This window comes from Jaculus jaculus, chromosome 9, assembly GCF_020740685.1.
Source record: "Jaculus jaculus isolate mJacJac1 chromosome 9, mJacJac1.mat.Y.cur, whole genome shotgun sequence".
Taxonomy (NCBI): Eukaryota; Metazoa; Chordata; class Mammalia; order Rodentia; family Dipodidae; genus Jaculus; species Jaculus jaculus.
The window spans coordinates 113,234,145-113,251,222 of record NC_059110.1 but is presented as its reverse complement, the minus strand read 5'-3'; the positions used below and the strand labels follow the sequence as shown (position 1 = coordinate 113,251,222).

Genomic DNA, 17,078 nt, shown 5'->3' with positions numbered 1-17,078 from the left:
GGCACGATGGATCCAGAGCAGAGCAGAGCAGAGCTGGGGCAGGTGGGCAGAGGCAGAAGCAGGACATTAGAGTCCAAAGCATCAATGGGTGTGTGGATGACCACTGATCCTCGTTTCCCTGTACTGAGGGCCTCCCCGGGAGGAATATGTTGTACTTTCTACCATGAAATTGTGGGACGTTCAGAAAAAGCAGGGTGAGCAGTTGACTCCAGTGTTCACTTGGGTAGCAGCAGAGTCAGTGGTTATACCAATAACATTTCCCTGTATTCCCTTCTGTCTGTCTGTCTTTATTTTTATCCCCATCTCTTTTTTTGCATTTTTGCCTCCACAACTGCACTGTTGCTTGGTACCTTTTTATTCAGTGGAAGTATAAGATTAGTTGAGATATATCTGATTTTCCTCTGAGGATTAAGATATGTGTCTTTTGGGTCTATTATTCAGATTAAAACCTGAAAGTTATTAATTTCACATTTGAGTGAATATCACAAAGTCAGCATTTCCACAACATTAATAGTAAAGAAATGGAAATGAATGTCATTCCCTACAATCATATTCTCTTACTCATTCCCAAAGCGTGCTCACTACTGTCTTCCTGGATTAATCTCTGAACTCTGACATCATTTTAGTGTCCTGGGCATTTTTGCAAATGGAAATTAGAATTGGCTTCTGTGCTCATATGAAGATTGAGAGACTTTTCAATGTAGTTATCTAAATGAGATATTGTCATGACTGTGTAATCCTCTACTGAATTACTCGGACAATATTTATTTGTTGAATTTCTTTTAGGAAAACAGATTGGTTGGAATTTGGGAGTAGTAAAATGATGCTGGTGTGCATAGTTTTTGTTTTCAGTATTTCTGTTGGCTACTCACCAAAGTCTAAAATTTCTCATGAAATTCCTTTGTCATGCTGGGCATGGTGGCTCAAGCCTCTAATCTCAGCCCTTGATAGGAAGAGGCAGGAGGATTGCTGTGAGTTTGAGGCCAGCCTGAGAATACATAATGAATTACAGGTCAACCTGGGATAGAGCAAGACCCTACCTCAAAATAAAAATCCCTTGTCAAATATTTACCTCTTGTTTACAGATGTCTTGTCCATCTTTTGTTAGATTTGTTCTTGGATTTTATTTTTTAGGGAATTAGTTACATTCATATTGTATATTTAATATTTATTATTGTCTCAAATAATATTTATTATATATGGTATATATATTCATTATATTGTATTTATTTTTTAATGTAAAATAGTGGTTTATTATTTATTAATTTTGTTGGTTTTCTGAGATAGGGTCTTGCTCTAGCTCAGGCTGACCTGAAATTCACTATGTAGTTTCAGGGTGGCCTCAAAGTCATGGCAATCCTCTCACCTGTGCCTCCCTTGTGCTGGGATCAAAAGCATGCACCAACACACCTGGCTAAAACTTTATTCATTTTATTTTATTTATTTGAGAGTGACAGACAGAGAAAGAGAGAGAGAGACAGATAATTCATACCAGGGCATCCAGCCCTGCAAATGAACTCCAGATGCATGTGCTACCTTGTGTATGTGGCTTACATGGGTACTGGGGAATTGAACCTTGATCCGAATCCTTAGGTTTCACAGGCAAGCACGTAATTACTAGACTATCTCTAAGCTCCTAAAACTTTATTTTTATTTATCCTGAAATATGCAAAAGGATTAATCTGTCCCAGAACATATTAATTTTTGAGATGATGCATTTTATTAGACATTTTCATACCTGCACATGGCACACGCTCCTTCCACTGTCCTCTCTTATGTCCCTGGTGGCCTTCTCTGGATTCATTTCCTCTTCCTGGAAGTCACACTCCTTCTTTCATGTGGCTCCCCCTAACCTTCTCCAGAATCCACAGATGAAAGAAGACAGACAGTTCTTGTTCATCTTATATAAATCTGACTTATTTCCCTTAACATGATCATCTCTGGTTTCATTCATCTTCCTGTAAATGGTATGATTCCATTCTTCTTTATGGCTGAATAATTCCATCTTGTTAATATACAGTGCAGTTTATTGATATATTCCTTCATTGATTGGGCATGTAGGCTGATTCCATAATTGCCTATTGTGAATAAAGCTGTGATAAACCTGGGTGTGCAGTGTCTCTAGTCCGTGCTCTTTGGATCCTTTGGGGTGTACACTGAGAAGTGGTATGGCTGGATCATGTCGGAGGTTCTCATTTTAAGATTTTGAACCTCTGAACTGATTTCTACAGGGGCTTTGATCATTTTCATTCCCATCAACAGTATCTATGAGGTCCTTTCCCCCATATCCTTATCAACATCGGTTACTATTTGTTTCCTTGATGACAAAAATTCTGACTGGGTTGAGGTAGAATTTCAAGGTAGTTTTGATTGGCAATTCCAGATGACTAAAATTTTTTGTATGTAATTTTTGGCTATCCATGACTGTTTTTAAAGCAGAAACTTTGTATGTACAGATTAGGTGTTTGTACCATTCCCCTCCTCCCTGCCCCCATTCCACTGACCGCCGTCCTCATGGGGTTGCTGGTTTTCACCGTGGAGCTGGGGGATGAGTCATGAGAGCAGCAGTCATTGTGCAGGGGTGGATCAATGCTCTGGATGCGCCCTCACCCCCGGTGGCTCTTACAGTCTTTCTGTCCCATTTCTACAATGTTCTCTAAACCTTGACAGGTGTGGCATAGGTTACTTTAATGTTAAGCTCTCAGAAACTTCTGGAGCTTTGCTTTGAGACATTTTCAGTGTCCTCAGTGTCTGTAGCCATCTGCCTGGCACAGGTTGTCACACTCGCCTTGAGAGCAGCACTCTTGCCTAACTCGCCAGTTCCTCTGTGTATGTCACCTGGACCCTGGCCCGTCATTGAGGGTGGTTCATCTCATGACAGAGAGTCAGCTTTCTTTTCTTGTCATGTTGAGATGAGAAGTTTAAAGGGTATAAACTTAGTTAATTAAGAGAGATTTCTGATGGATGTTACCTCTCTTTTGAACAAAGACTAGTGGAAGCTTCTTACTGGAGTCCATGGCTCGTCTTCAGAGGATTTTGACTTGGTTGCAGTACCACCTATGAGTTCTCCACTGATTGGGTCTCTTAGCTCATTAGATAGCCATTGGTTACCTGCCTGGGCTGGGTGCCAGTATTGCACAGGTGTGTATATCTTGTCCTGCTGGTTGATTTTGGTTTTGGAAAAGCCTTCAAATCATTTGTCTACTTACTGATAGGTTAATTTTTCATTATAACTTTTAACAATTCTTTAAATATTCTTGGATACTGGTCTGCTAAATGAATAACTGGCAAAGATTTTCTTGCATTCTGCAGATTGTCTCTTTACTTTCATCTGTTTCCTTAGCTCCAATGCAGCTATTTAATGTGGTGAAATATAATTTGTCCTTTCTGACTATTTCCTGAGCTGTTGAGATCTGAGATTCTATTTAGAAATTATTGCCTGTGTCTATGTCTTAATTTGCATTTCTATAGAAATTTCAGTTTAATTTTGGGGGGGGGGGCTTTCTGAGGTCGGGTCTCATTCTCAGGTGACCCGGAATGTGCTGTGTAGTCTCACAGTGGCCTTGAACACATGTCAGCAGTCTTCCCACCTCTGCTTCCCAAGTGCTGGAATTGAAGGTGCACGCCACCACACCTGGCTTTAAAGTTTCATTTCTTTATAAAACTACTTTTATTCATTTATTTGAGAGAGAGAGGGGGGAGGGAGAGAGAGAGAAAATGAGGTAGAGACAGCATCAGGGCCTCCTTCCACCGTAAATGAACTCTAGACATATGCGTAACTTTGTGCATCTGCCTTTACATAGGTACTGGGCCATCAACCAAGGTCTTCGGACCTCATAAGTAAGTGTCCTTAGCCATTGAGCAATCTCCCCAGCCCAAGTTTCAGTTTTTATATTAAATTCTTTGATACATTCTAGTTTGATATTTGTACCACTGAGCATTCTCTCCAGCCCCCTTCCTCTGTTTTGACGTCACATTCTTTTCGTCCTCTTCTGTCCTGTATGTCAAAATGTTGAGGGTCTTTGAACAGTGCCGGTCTTGAGGGGTAACAATAGCCACTGTTGGGTCACAAATATACCAGTCAGTTCAGGTTGAGAAAACAGTGCCCCCAATTCCTCCTTCCCATCCCTTGGATCTTATGTTCTTAACACCTTCTTGCCCTCTTCTGCAATATTCCCTGAGCTTTGGAGGGAGTGACAGAGATACTTCATTAGTGTTGAGCTTTAGACAGCCTCTTGTTTTCAGTTTTAAGGAGGTTTGAGTCTCCGCAGAGTGTTCTGCAGTCTCAATAGAGAGCTTCCCAGCGCTCATTCCTTCTGCTGCCTCCTCTGCAATGTTCCCTGATCCCTGATGGGTGGGTTAGAGATGTCTTGTTTAAATTACAGAATATTCATATACTGATGTTATCATAAAAGAGAAGTACCAAATGAAAGTTTATACTCACAATTTGGATCTTATTTTGACTGTTATACTTAAGTACCAAAGAACAGAAAATCAAGACAATCAGAATGTCTGGAAAATGTAACAATAACAAAAAATCAGAAGGAGCATAAACAACTTATGCAAAGGTAAGCTCGGGAGTTTTTTTGTTTTTTTTTTAGCAAATGAATAGAAGAGTATGTATTTGCTATTTCTCAGAGAATGTGCCTACAATCTTGGTCTCTGATCTCTTTCTTCAATAGCTTCCAGAGACAGCAATATCTCTAAAGGGAAGTGGTTATGATACTACATTTCATGTGTGTCATTAAGAGAAAAATGGTTAATATGTGCTTTTATAAAAATCAGGTTGTCAGGTCACCCTCCTATGTCCTTTGTGTGCTAATAATAAGATACAAACTTTATTTCTTCTTTGCCATTCAGATTTTTCTCCCGAAGAACAGATTGTGAGTTAGCTGAACGGGAATCTAGTCGGCCCGCCCGGCTGTCATCGTCCTGGTCCCATTATTTGGCTGTCCCTTCCAGTTCACCAGACGACACTGGAGCAGTGAAAAGGATTTCTGTACCAGGAAGAATAAATGAGCCGCCTTATCACCTTCAGCAGGGAAATGTAAATTAGATTCACACTAATGGTCATTTCTACTCTAGGAAGAGTCTAAATGCTCACCTAACTATTCTGTGTAACTTAGAAATGGGGCAGAATAAAATGATATGATCAACACACTTGTGTGGCATAGGAAAGCCACTTTGGGCAGCATTTCAAATTCTTTCATTCCTTTAAATTTTAATATAAGTTCCCTCTGTTCTTAACCACCAATGTAATTTAATTTGTTTCTTTAATCTATTTGTTTCTTGAGTGCTCTGTGATCTACTCCCCTGCCTTTTCATTATATAGAATATACTTTACTAATTACAGTCTCATGGTAATGGGAGAATATGAAAGAGATTAGTCAAATCTATATTTTATAGATAAAAGTAGAACCAATTACTATCAAGTCCTATCAAGTCCATTTTAGAGAACACAATGTGTTCAAACGTTGGGTTAGTGGATTAAAGCTTTTAAAGTACCTTTAGCCTTATCTTACCTTTCTTTTTTTCTATAATTTTTTTGTTTAATTTTTATTAATTAGTTTTGCATTCAGTAAATACAGTCAGTCATTATTAGGCTCATCTGTGACCTGCCCCCTCGCCTTGGCCCCTCTTTGTTGAGGTATGTGGGTCATGCATTGTGGAGTTAGCCCACAGTTATGGGTAAGATAAATGTCTCTGCATATCATGACCCAACATGTGGCTCTGACATTCTTTCCGCCCCCTTTTCTGTAAAATTTCCCTGAGACATGTTGGGTTCATTTTTGGTTTGCTTCAGTGATGAGGTGTTGGGGGCCTCTGGGGCTCTGGCTCTCTGATTTTGTATCTGGTTCATCAGGAAAACAGCACCCTTGCTTGTTTTGCCAATTTTCCTTAGTTTCAGCCGGGGCCTTTTTGAGGTATGATGGGGTAGCTCTCTCCTTAGGGTCTACATCTATCTAAAAAAGAGAAGCAGATTCTCCAATGGAGAGTAAGTTAGCACCAGGACAAATGAGATAACCCTTCCTTTTTATATAGAGAATTTAATAGGTGTAGGTCCTCTTGTAGCCCATGATTGATGGTCACTTGATAATGGAGAGTGGGCTTATGTTTGGATATGGTTCTGACTTGTTTCCCAGCTCCAGCTATGGGTCCCGTACCACTGGGGGAATCAGTTAGCCAAATCAAGAGCAATTGGTTCCCCGCCATGGCTGTGTGCCACTATTGCACTTGTGTGGTTATTTGCTGCTAAGTAAGTTAGACCATGAGTTGCTTGGACAGATATTGGTCATTTTCCCCTAGTTGCCCATGTAGCACCTTTTGGCACTAGAGGTGCTGACTGTCTGGGGACTGACTCTCTTCCAACTTCCAGCCATGCCATTCCATTTTACGTGTCAACCACACAAGGTGTCTTCCGCAGTAGGGTCTTACCACTAACCTTTGGTGGGTCATCAAGTACTCTGACAAAAATCTGTCTTTTAAGAAACCTTGTAGGTCTCTCAGATCAAAAGCTCATTGTGGGTGATAGCCACATGCTAGTACTGGGAGTTACAGGTCAGTGTCCACTAAGAGAAGGAGGAAAAAGATAACTAATATACAAGAGTTGGGGAGAAGAGGGAGAGAGAGGGAGGGAAGTTGTAGAAGATTAAGGTTAGTCTTCATCATACCTTCTCTGTGTCTTGTCTCAGGCTGGCCTCAACCTCACAGTGATCATTCTACCTCTGCCTTCTGAGTGCTGGGATTAAAGGGGTGCGCCACTACACCCAGCTTTTAAACTTTTTTTTTTTGAATTCCATATGTGTGTATGTATTCCATGGTTTGCTTCTTTATAAAATTCTGCCTAATAAACATAGAATGTATCTGTTTGTAAATCCCATGTCATGAATGCTTTCCATTAAAACAAACACAATATGGAGTGGAAAATGGTTCAGAGTTTAATTCAAAACATGTAGGTAAGAACTTCTGCTACTAAGAAGATAATCCAAAGTCACCACGAAAGGAAAAGAGAAGAATTAAGGAAGCATAAATATACTGAAAAGCAACATAATTGTGAAGATTACTGATCAGTTGCTGAAACCAGTGAAAACATAGGGAAGGTTTGTTTTCTCTGAGATACTTTCAGAGAAGACAATGAAGACACTGACTTAAGAATAGAAGCTGAGACACAACTCTAAGGTTAAGGCAAAGGAAGAGGCTCCTGGGTGCCCAGGACGCAGAAATGAAGACAATGTGAAGGAGGCACTCTGCGTGCCCTCAAGCTGGGTCTGAACAAGAAGTCAGGTAACAGAAATTTCAGTGGAAGCATGCTGGATCAAGGAGCAGATTTGTCCATGCGAAGGTAAATCGCTAGGCAGATGGTTTTTGTGTGATGATGAGGATGATGGTTGTTTCAGTGAGTTGACCAACAGCTTCAGGGCTCACAGCAGCTGGATCCACAGCCCTGAGACAGACAGACAGCCAGGCACACAGACACATGTGGAGTGGTAGCAGGTTCTGGTGCAGTACACGGGTCTGGAGCAAGCTGGCTGGCAGCAGGTGCTGCAGCCACTGGGGCAGCAGCAGGGCTGGCAGCAGCTGGACTCACAGCAGCAGGGTGTGGGGCAGCAGCTGCTCACACAGGTAGGCTGGAAGCAGGTCCCGCAGCAGGTGGTTTGACAGCAAGTTGGTTAGCAGCAGCTGGGTTCATATCAGGTGGGTCGACAGCTGGGCTGACTGCAACAGCTGGTCACACAGGTGGGCTTCCAGCAGGTGGTCCTGCAACAGGTAGGTTGGCAGCAAGGGGAGCAGCAGGATTGGGTCATGGTGTCAGATGTGATGGGCAGAGTCTTGTTCACAGTCAGTTTTCTGGAACATGATGACTTCTTCCAGTGCAGACCTTTTATACACTGGGCTTCCTAAATGTGTGCCAATCAGCAGGCATTTTTCTTGTTTATATTCATAGCATTTTCTACATGCCGTTTGAGGATGCGCAAGGGGAAAGTTGTTCACAAAGTGCAATGGGTCTTTTTTTGAAAGTAAGTATTTAATTTGTTTGTGAACTGAGATAACTCACAAACGAACCATGTTCAGATAAAGGAAGGAGTTATATCATCAGTAAGGTCTCTGCTCGGATCTCCTCTGGTCACGTGCTGGCTCCTGCTGCCTGGGAGAGCCTGGCTAGTTCGTCCAGCACAGCTTCACCCCTTTGCTTGGAGTTAGAAGGGAAGCATTTCTGGGGAGCAGCATGAATACGGGATTGTCAGGGAGGACCTGAATGTCTACTCAGGAAAGCCTGACTCAAGACTAGTACAGGCGCGTGTCTCGCCCAGCTCCCCAGCAGTAGCAAAGGCGCATGAGAGGAGAAGGTTTGGCAAAAACACATCCCCTATGGCAGCTGGCACCAAAGCGGGTGGGTGGGTAGAAGCAGAAAGATCTTATGGAATTCAGGAAACAATCCATTTGGATCCTAGGCGATCCACAGTCCCTGCCCATGCCTGATTAAAAGGAGGAGACTTTTTATATATTGGACATAGCCTAAAACAACTGGGGGAGATTCTAGGAATACAAAATGTCTGGGTGACATTAGTCCTAACTCTGTTAAGTCACAGAATCTGTGATATCAGGTGATAGCTTTCTTCTTTTCTTTCTTTTGTTCCTTGTAGTTAATGAAGGAATTAGATGAGAGGAGATGATGCCTGGCTTATCTGTAAGCTCTAATGTGTTCCAAATGTTTCAGAGACTTAATGTTCATTTAAAGTGTGCTAGAGGGCTGGAGGGATGGCTTAGTAGTTAGGGCATTTGCCTGCAAAGCCAAAAGACCCTGGTTAGATTCACCAGAACACACGTTAGTCAGATGCACAAGGGAGGGCATGCATCTGGAGTTCATTTGCAGTGGCTGGAGGCCCTGGTGCGCCCATTCTCTTTCTCTCTCTCTCTCCCCCTCTTTCTCTCTCAAATAAATAAATAAATAAATAAATATTTAAAAAAATATTAAAACCTATGCAAGACCACTACAGAAAACAATAGAAACATTTGCCCCATCAGATTTATGAGCAATTCTGTTTCTGGGGGTTTTGTTCGAAAGAAATATTTATATTTACCTATAAAATGATTTCCTCAAAAACCTCCATAGCTGTCCTTAATATTTTTTTAATAGTTTTAAATTACTAACAACCTATGTGTGTAAGAACAGTAGAGAGAATGAATCATTCCATAACCATTTACTGCAAGAGTATACTGCAATAATAATGTGTGAACTGCCTTGATGAGCTCATAGTATTAACTTGCATCCAAAGTATCAAATTCTATACTATTTCATTTATGTAAAATTTTAAAACAACTGAAAGTGATCTATAAAATCATCAAGTCAAAAAACAAGTTATCTACTTATGGGATGAGTGAGGAGATATCATTTGAAGAGGATAGATTTCTACATCTCAATGCAGCTATGGTGACGTGAGGGTATTCACATTGGGACTAAGATGGAAACGCAGTGGCATTAATTTTTCCAAGAAGGTCTGGTAAAATTCACCAGTGAATCCATCTGGGCCTGAACTTTTTTTGGTTGGGAGACTTTTTATAACTGCTTGGATCTCTGTACTTGTTGTAGGTCTATTTAAATGATTTATCTCATCTTTATTTAATTTTGGTGGGTCATATAAATCAAGGAAATCATTTCTTTCAGATTTTCAGACTTAGTGGCATATATATTCTTAAAGTACATCCTTACGATTTTCTGAATTTCTTTGGTATCTGTTGTTAGGGTGACTTTTTCATCTCTCATTTATTAATTTTTGTCTCTTCTCTCTTTCTTCTGGTCAGATTTGCTAAGGGTTTATAAAGCTTATTTATCTTTTCAAAGAACCAACTCTTTGTTTCATTGATTCTTTGATTTTTTTTCTATTTCATTAATTTCTGCCCTAATCATTATTATTTGTTCCCATCTACTGATTTTTGGTTTGCCTTGTTCTTCTTTTTCCAAAACCTTAGGTGAAACATTAAATTGTTTACTTGTGAACTGTCTAGTTTCTTAATATAGGCACTTAGAGCTACAAATTTCCCTCAGGGAAATTTCATTGTGTCCCAAAGGTTTTGGTATGTTGTGTTTTCATCATCACTTGAGTCTATGAATTTGTTGATTTCCTTTTGATTTCTTCAATTACCCACCAGTCATCATTCAACAGTGTACTCTTTACTCTCCATGAACTTGTATCACTCACTTTTATGTGCATGATTTTTTAATTTTTACTACAGAGGAATGTCTTCAGTATATTGTAAATAACACAGGCCAGTAGAAACAAGCTGTTTCCAGGTGCCACAACAGCTGTCTGTGGGCTGTGCAAGTTGATGCATGTTGTGATGCTGTCTTCTTGAGTTCAATGCACTCTGCTTTGAAATGGGTTCAGGAAGATTTGTTATGAGGGATATTTGCGAATGAGATGCTGTGTGTAAAGCGTGGGTCTCTACAAGGTGCACGTTCAATAGATAGCAATACGTAATTTTACCCACTTCTCCTCCATGAAGCACCAGAGTAAGAGTGGTTAGCAGGCTGCTACATGGCAGGCTCTGCGAAAATTAGGAAGACCACAGGCCTCCCCACTTGTAGTAGTTTTGCAAAGGGGGATGACCTGGTTCTAGAATCTCACTTTCCTTTGATGATTTGCTCTAAGAAGGTTTTGCTGTTTTAGAGTTTAGAGGTGCATCCTGCATGAGCACCAGCTTGCAAATCCCAAGTGTTCCATGTGCGCTTTTGGGATCAGTGTTCAGAATATCTGCCTGCATCTCCTCTTGGACAGTCACCCTCATGCCTATCATAGCTTCTGACAGCTGACAGCTTTCTGTCTGTCACTTCATTGGTGCACTGATGTGTACCTTGCACATGGAAGTGCCAAGCCTCCCCCGTCACAAAGGCCAGAGACAGGCACAGACTTCTCGGTGCTCAGCTGTTACCTCTTGGAGTAAGATGTGAAATACAGCACCTGTGAGGTGACATGAGACATGCTTGCTGGTCAGATGACATTGAATAAGTAACTTCTCATGTCCACTGCTTGCTGAATATACTCCTGATTCTAAATACCCTGTGAAGCTATTGTGGAACACCCCAGGGTTAACAGAAGTGGAAAGCAGTCAGAAATATATGCTTTTAAGAAGAAAAGTTTGTGAGAAAAAAAAAAAAAAAACAAACAAAAACACAGGATCATCCAGATTTGTCAGGGGACAAATGCAGATTTATTCAAGAGAATCCATGGAACCAGGAGGACAATTTAAAGAGGATGCAATAGTGAAGAGAAGTGTGGAGGAAATATACATCTTTTATCATTAGAGAGTTAAGAAAGAACATCTAAGTTTTTGTTTGATTGCTTTTTTAGGTTTCTTCAAGAAAAAAAGACAAAGATTATTTTTCAGATTCTGAGAACACAACTCAAGGTCAAGAGTAGATGGAGGTCAGGTCATGAGAGGAAAGGCTGACAAAGCACAGTTTCCCCTACCTGAGCACTCAAGATCCTGTAGGACAAGAGGACAGACAGCTGGTGGTTGATGATGGCAAAGCTAGGAGAGTGATTTTGTTGGAGGACTTGAGTTGGTTAGTGGACAGTTGGAATCGTTAACAGCTGCAGGGCTCACAGCAGCTGGATCCATAGCCCTGGGACAGACAGCCAGGCACACAGACACACGTGGGGTGGTAGCAGGTTCTGGTGCAGTACACGGGCCCGGAGCAAGCTGGCTGGCAGCAGAGGGTGAGACAGCAGCTGGGCTGGCAGCAGCTGGACTCACAGCACCGGGGCTGGCAGCAGCTGGACTCACAGCACCGGGGCTGGCAGCAGCTGGACTGACAACAGCTGGGCTGGCAGCAGCTGGACTCACCACAGCTGGGCTGGCAGCAGCTGGACACACAGCAGCAGGGCTGGCAGCAGGGTGTGCGGCAGCAGCTGCTGACACAGGTGGGTTGGAAGGAGGTCCTGCAGCAGGTGGTTTGACAACAGCTGGGCTGGCAGCAGCTGGACCCACCACAGCTGGGCTGGCAAAAAGGTGGGCTGCAGCAGCTGGACACACAGGTGGGCTTCCAGCAGGTGGTCCTGCAGCAGGTGGTCCTGCAGCAGGTGGGCTGGCAGCAAGGGGAGCAGCAGGATTGGGTCATGGTGTCAGATGTGGAGGGTGGGTTCCTGGTCACAGGTGAGTTTCCCAGATTCTGACAACTCCTTCCATCCCGGGGCTTTTATACCCTGGACATCCCATGTAGGGACCAATGGGGAGAATGTTTCCTTGTTGCTGTTTGTTTGCTGTGGTTCACGGGGAAGTTCTCCCAAGAGGAAGTTGTTTCTTAAGTTTTAGAAACCTTTTGAAAATTAAACTTTAATCAGGTAATTGTGGATAATTATTAGGGAATATTTCTAGAAATCATCATCAGCCTTGTTCCTTTTCTGATCGTCACTTCTCATGTGATGTGGCCAATGGAGGGGCAAACAGTTGTCCTTCCTCCATGGCGACTTTTGTATGTTTGCCTGTGTTTAGACTAGGACGTGTTTATTGGGGGGGGGGTCACTGAGATACTGATACGTTCACAGTGATAAGTTGAACCCATGCTTGTGTCCAAGTCTGTTTCCCAGGGAAGTCTGTCTATCCCACACTCCTTCCGGCATGTCTCTGCAGCAAACATGTCTAATGTTACACTGGCAGAGGTGGTTGGCACAGCCTTTTTCTAATATAAATCTGCACTATAGAGGCAGAAGGAAGACATAGGAGTTCAGAAACAATCTATTAATTTAGGTCTTAATTATGTTCACCAGCAGGATTGGTAACCTCAGGTGGGACACCCCAATCAACATTTTATTATCATGAAACACCGTAAGTTGCCACCTTAGGCACTGCCATTTCAAAAGAAATGAAATCGTAATGCTCTTTCAGAGAAGTGCACACTGCATGTGCAGCCTCAACGAAATATGGTAGAGGTAACAATGTTCACCACCCATATCAGGAAGTACTACTGCTAGACACTAATGTTTTCCTCATGCTGTTTATGTATTACTGTCTTTCCCTTCCTCTCCAAGGCTTCTGGTATGTTGACACGTTAACATCGTTTTGCCAATTACTGAATTTTACCCCAAATTAAATTATCTGGCATCTAACTTTTGTTTGGTTTCTTTTCCTTAAAATTATGTTTATGAGATATCTTGTTGTTGTTGCATATGGTAACCATTTCTTCTATGTTAGGACAAAAACCTATTAAACCCTATTGTTTGACAAGACCGTAATTTATTTTGATTTTATGTTTATGTATTTATTTTTATTTGAGAGAGATAGAAACAGAGATAGGGAGAGGGAAGGAGGGAGAGAGAGAGAGAGAGAAAATGGCATCAAGACCTCCAGCCACTGCAAACAAACTCCAGATACATGTGTTACCTTGTGCATCTGGCTTATGTAGGTCCTGGGGAATCGAACCATGGTCCTTTGGCTTTGCAGGCAAATGCCTTAACCACTAATCCATCTCTCAAGCCTAAGACCACAATTTATTAATGTACTGTGTTGCTGCTGGACATTTTCTCTTCATTCATGTGTTTGTGAGCCATGCTCTTCTGAGTACTTTTGTCTGTGTCCTACAGGTGTATGTACTTATGCATCCTGGTGAATATATTATTAGACAACAATTTCTGCATTCTAAATTGAGCATATGATTAAGGTTTAGTGAATAGTTCCATACTGTTTACAAAACATTTCCCATAACATATGTAACTTATCATTCTCATTGCTTCATGTGTCGTTGACAACTGGTATCTTCACTCTGGAAGTTTGTCATGTTCATTATGCATCTGTAATGGTTTGGATCATGAAGATGGAACTTCTTATTTATTTATTCATTTGCGTGTGTGTGCGTGTGTGTGCGCGCGCTGTGGTGTGTGTGTGTGTGTGTGTTCGTGCATGCTCTGGAGTCTCTTGCTGCTGCAAACAAACGCTCTCCTTGCCTTGAATGTATAGTTGGGGACTTGAACCCAGTTTAGCCTTCTTTGCAAGCAAATGCCTTTAACGACTGAGTTATTTCTGCAGCCACAATGTTTGGATCTTAATTGTCCTCTCACTGCTCATGTGCTGGAGGCTTGGTCTCCAGCTGATGGCATTATTGAAAAATGGTGACGCTCAGGGGCAGGATCTAGCGGGAGGGTCATTGAGGGAATGTTCTTGAAAGACGCATTGGGCCTTGACTCTTTCCTCTGGGCCTTTGCTTCTTGAACATCATGAAGACAGCAGCATCGCCTTGCTGTGTTTCCAACGTAAGGAACCATTTCACCAGAAGCCTAACAGTAACAGAGTCACGTAATCATGGAGGACTTAAACCTCTGGACCATGAGACCAAGTAAACCTGTCTTCCTTTTACGCTGTTTATCTCACTGTGTCACGCTGACTGAAAGCTAACGCACTAGCTGTATGCACGGTCTCATTCTAGACAAGGACTTTCCTTGAAGACTGAGAACTTGACCTTCCACATACTCAAAGGAAAAGTGTATTTCGCTCTCTCTCTCTCTCCCTTTTTTTTTTTTTTTGTGGTTTTGATTTTGCTTTCATTTCTTTTACTGAGTTTTCTGTCTCCATTGAAATTCTTAATACACCATGGACACTATCTTTGATTTCATTCTTCCAGGCCTTGTTTTATACAGCTGCCTACCTCTGGCATGTATTCTTGTATATATTCATTGCATGTAGCTGGATTTCATAGTGACAATTTCTTTTAACTATATCATGTACTCTACCCGCATTTACTGCTTCCCATTCTCCGTGAATCCCCTCTCTCTCTAATTTTATTGCTGTACCATCAACCAATCTTTCCCAAGGCATTCATAATATTTTCTGTTTCTTATTTAATAAATGAATGGCTATTTAAGATAGTGTAGCAATTACTCCATAGTACCTTTTAGAAACATGATTTCACCACTATATACATGTACATGTACATCACCCCTGGAATTTGTTACTATTTAATAGAAGATTGGGATCCCTGGGGTATCCCAGGATAGCAAATCCTGATACCATTGAGAAGACTAGCAGCTTCTTTATTAAAAAAAATTGATTTATTTGCCAGCAGAGAGAAAGACAGAGAGAAGAGAGATGAGAGGGGGCAGGGGAGGATTGGGGCACCAAGGCATCTAGCCACTGCCCATGAACTTCGGCTGCATGCGTCACACTGTGCGTCTGGCTTTACATGGGCACTAGGGAACTAAACCCAGGTCATTAGGCTTTGCAGGCAAATGCTCTAACTGCTGAGCCATCTCTCCTGCGCTCATGATCAGCTTTCTTACCTTTGATCTGCTGTACCACCATAAGTGACTCTCTTTCTGACTTGTCCGTTGTGGGTCAGCTCCACCCATGGGAGGGAAGAAGTCCCATATCCATGCACAGCTCCTTGAGTGCCCTTTCTTTCTCAGATCATCGCCATTCCTTGTGGTCTTGGTAGATCTCTAGCGCACTGAGAATGACCTTTTTATTAAAGATTTTATGGTGTAATCAGTCGTATCACTGCAGTAATATGTCTTAGATTCTCTCTTCTAGAATTTAACTATTTCTTTTTAAAAAAAATTTTTTGTTTATTTATTTGAGAGTGACAGACACAGAGAGAAAGACGGGGGGAAGAGAGATAGAGAGAGAGAATTGGCGCGCCAGGGCTTCCAGCCACTGCAAACGAACTCCAGACGCGTGCGCCCCCTTGTGCATCTGGCTAACTTGGGTCCTGGAGAGTCGAGCCTCGAACCAGGGTCCTTAGGCTTCACAGGCAAGCGCTTAACCACTAAGCCATCTCTCCAGCCTGAATTTAACAATTTCTTTACTTGAGCAGACAGCAAATTAGGGAGGCAACAAGGAGGTAGGAGAGGGAACGCAAAAGAAAGGCATCTTAAAAATTTAGACATTTATTAAGAGCACTTTAGATTCAATTCTGAACCCTAACACATTTCACAATTTTTGACCAAAACTGACGTGCACTCTGAAATAGTATAAGGCTGGCTGGGTGTCCTTATATAATTCCCAAAGGCTCACTTTTTCATTTATTTTAATTTATTTATTTACTTATTGCTTGTGTATGTGTGTAAAGTGGTGTGTGTGTGTGTGTGCGCGCGCGTGCGTGCAGCGTATGCACATGGGTGTGTGTCCATGTGGTCCCTCGTTCATTTGCCTATGGCAGGGTGCGATCACCTGTGGTGGCCAGAGCCATCTCCCCAGCCTAGAAATTAATGTATTTCAAGGAACATATACTCATGTATTAAAATAACCAAATATGGCAATCTTTTCAAGACATGATTTTTTTCTTGGTGGTTAAGTCTCTCCCTACCATAAGATCTAAGAGACATTTATCTGTATTAGCTTTTGATGAATTTCGAAGTTTTTTTCTTTCAAGGTAGGGTCTCACTCAGGCCCCGGCTGACCTGGAGTTCACTATGTAGTCTTAGGGTGGCCTCGAGCATGGGGCAATCCTCCTACCTCTGCCTCCCAAGTGCTGGGATTGTAGGCATGTGCCGCCACACCTGGCTTTTGAGTTTTGAAGTTTTTAAGACAATTTTAAGTCTTTAATTCACCTGGAATGTACTTTTCCATATGGTATATATGAACTTACACATTTTGAGCTATATTCACAGAATATTCTTTGAGCAAGTATAAATATATGCTATTTTTCATTTATATTATCACAGACATTTGTCCTTGCTTCCCTGATTTTGTTTTCCTGATAATCTGAAGGGCTATGTGTGTGTGTCCATGGGGCACCCCACATGTTTTCCTGTGGTGAGGTGCACCTGTCTGTGATGCCTGGAGGGGAATGTTGGCTGCTCTGCTCCATTCATCTTTCTCCCATTTTTACTTGAACAAAAGTCTCTTATTGATCCCAGAGCTTCCTACTTTTTAATTTTTTATCTCTTTTGGTGAGTTCTGGCAAGTCACTGATCTCTGCACTGTGCAGGACTGAGGTTCTAGGTATGCGTGACTGACCATGCCCGGCCACTATGTGGGTCCTGGGGATTGAATTCATGGTCTCTCAGGCCTCTTAAGACTCTCATGCTTGCACAGGTAATGCTCTTAACTGCTCAGCCATCTCTTCAGCCATGAAGTTATTTTTA

At 41.9% G+C, this 17,078-nt stretch overlaps 1 protein-coding gene and 1 pseudogene across 2 annotated transcripts; both read right to left on the bottom strand.

The window, feature by feature from the left end:
* Positions 1 to 7,414: 7,414 nt before the first annotated feature.
* Positions 7,415 to 7,805, bottom strand: LOC101601311 (annotated as a pseudogene).
* Positions 7,806 to 11,587: 3,782 nt separating this feature from the next.
* On the bottom strand, positions 11,588 to 12,121 carry LOC123463407 (keratin-associated protein 9-1-like). Of its 2 annotated transcripts, XM_045158540.1 has the most exons (2): positions 11,876 to 12,121; positions 11,588 to 11,842 (listed from the first exon to the last, which is right to left on the bottom strand). In XM_045158540.1, exons 1-2 carry the CDS (start codon positions 12,119 to 12,121, stop codon positions 11,588 to 11,590), a joined length of 501 nt encoding a protein of 166 aa, XP_045014475.1. The 2 variants fall into 2 exon arrangements, with proteins under 2 accessions (XP_045014475.1, XP_045014474.1); XM_045158539.1 differs by having other exon boundaries at positions 11,588 to 12,121.
* Between the last annotated feature and the right edge of the window lie 4,957 nt (positions 12,122 to 17,078).

Bases quoted from the DNA above. Each gene is read 5' to 3' on its own strand.
- LOC123463407 (XM_045158539.1), bottom strand. From the start codon at position 12,121: ATGACCCAATCCTGCTGCTCCCCTTGCTGCCAGCCCACCTGCTGCAGG.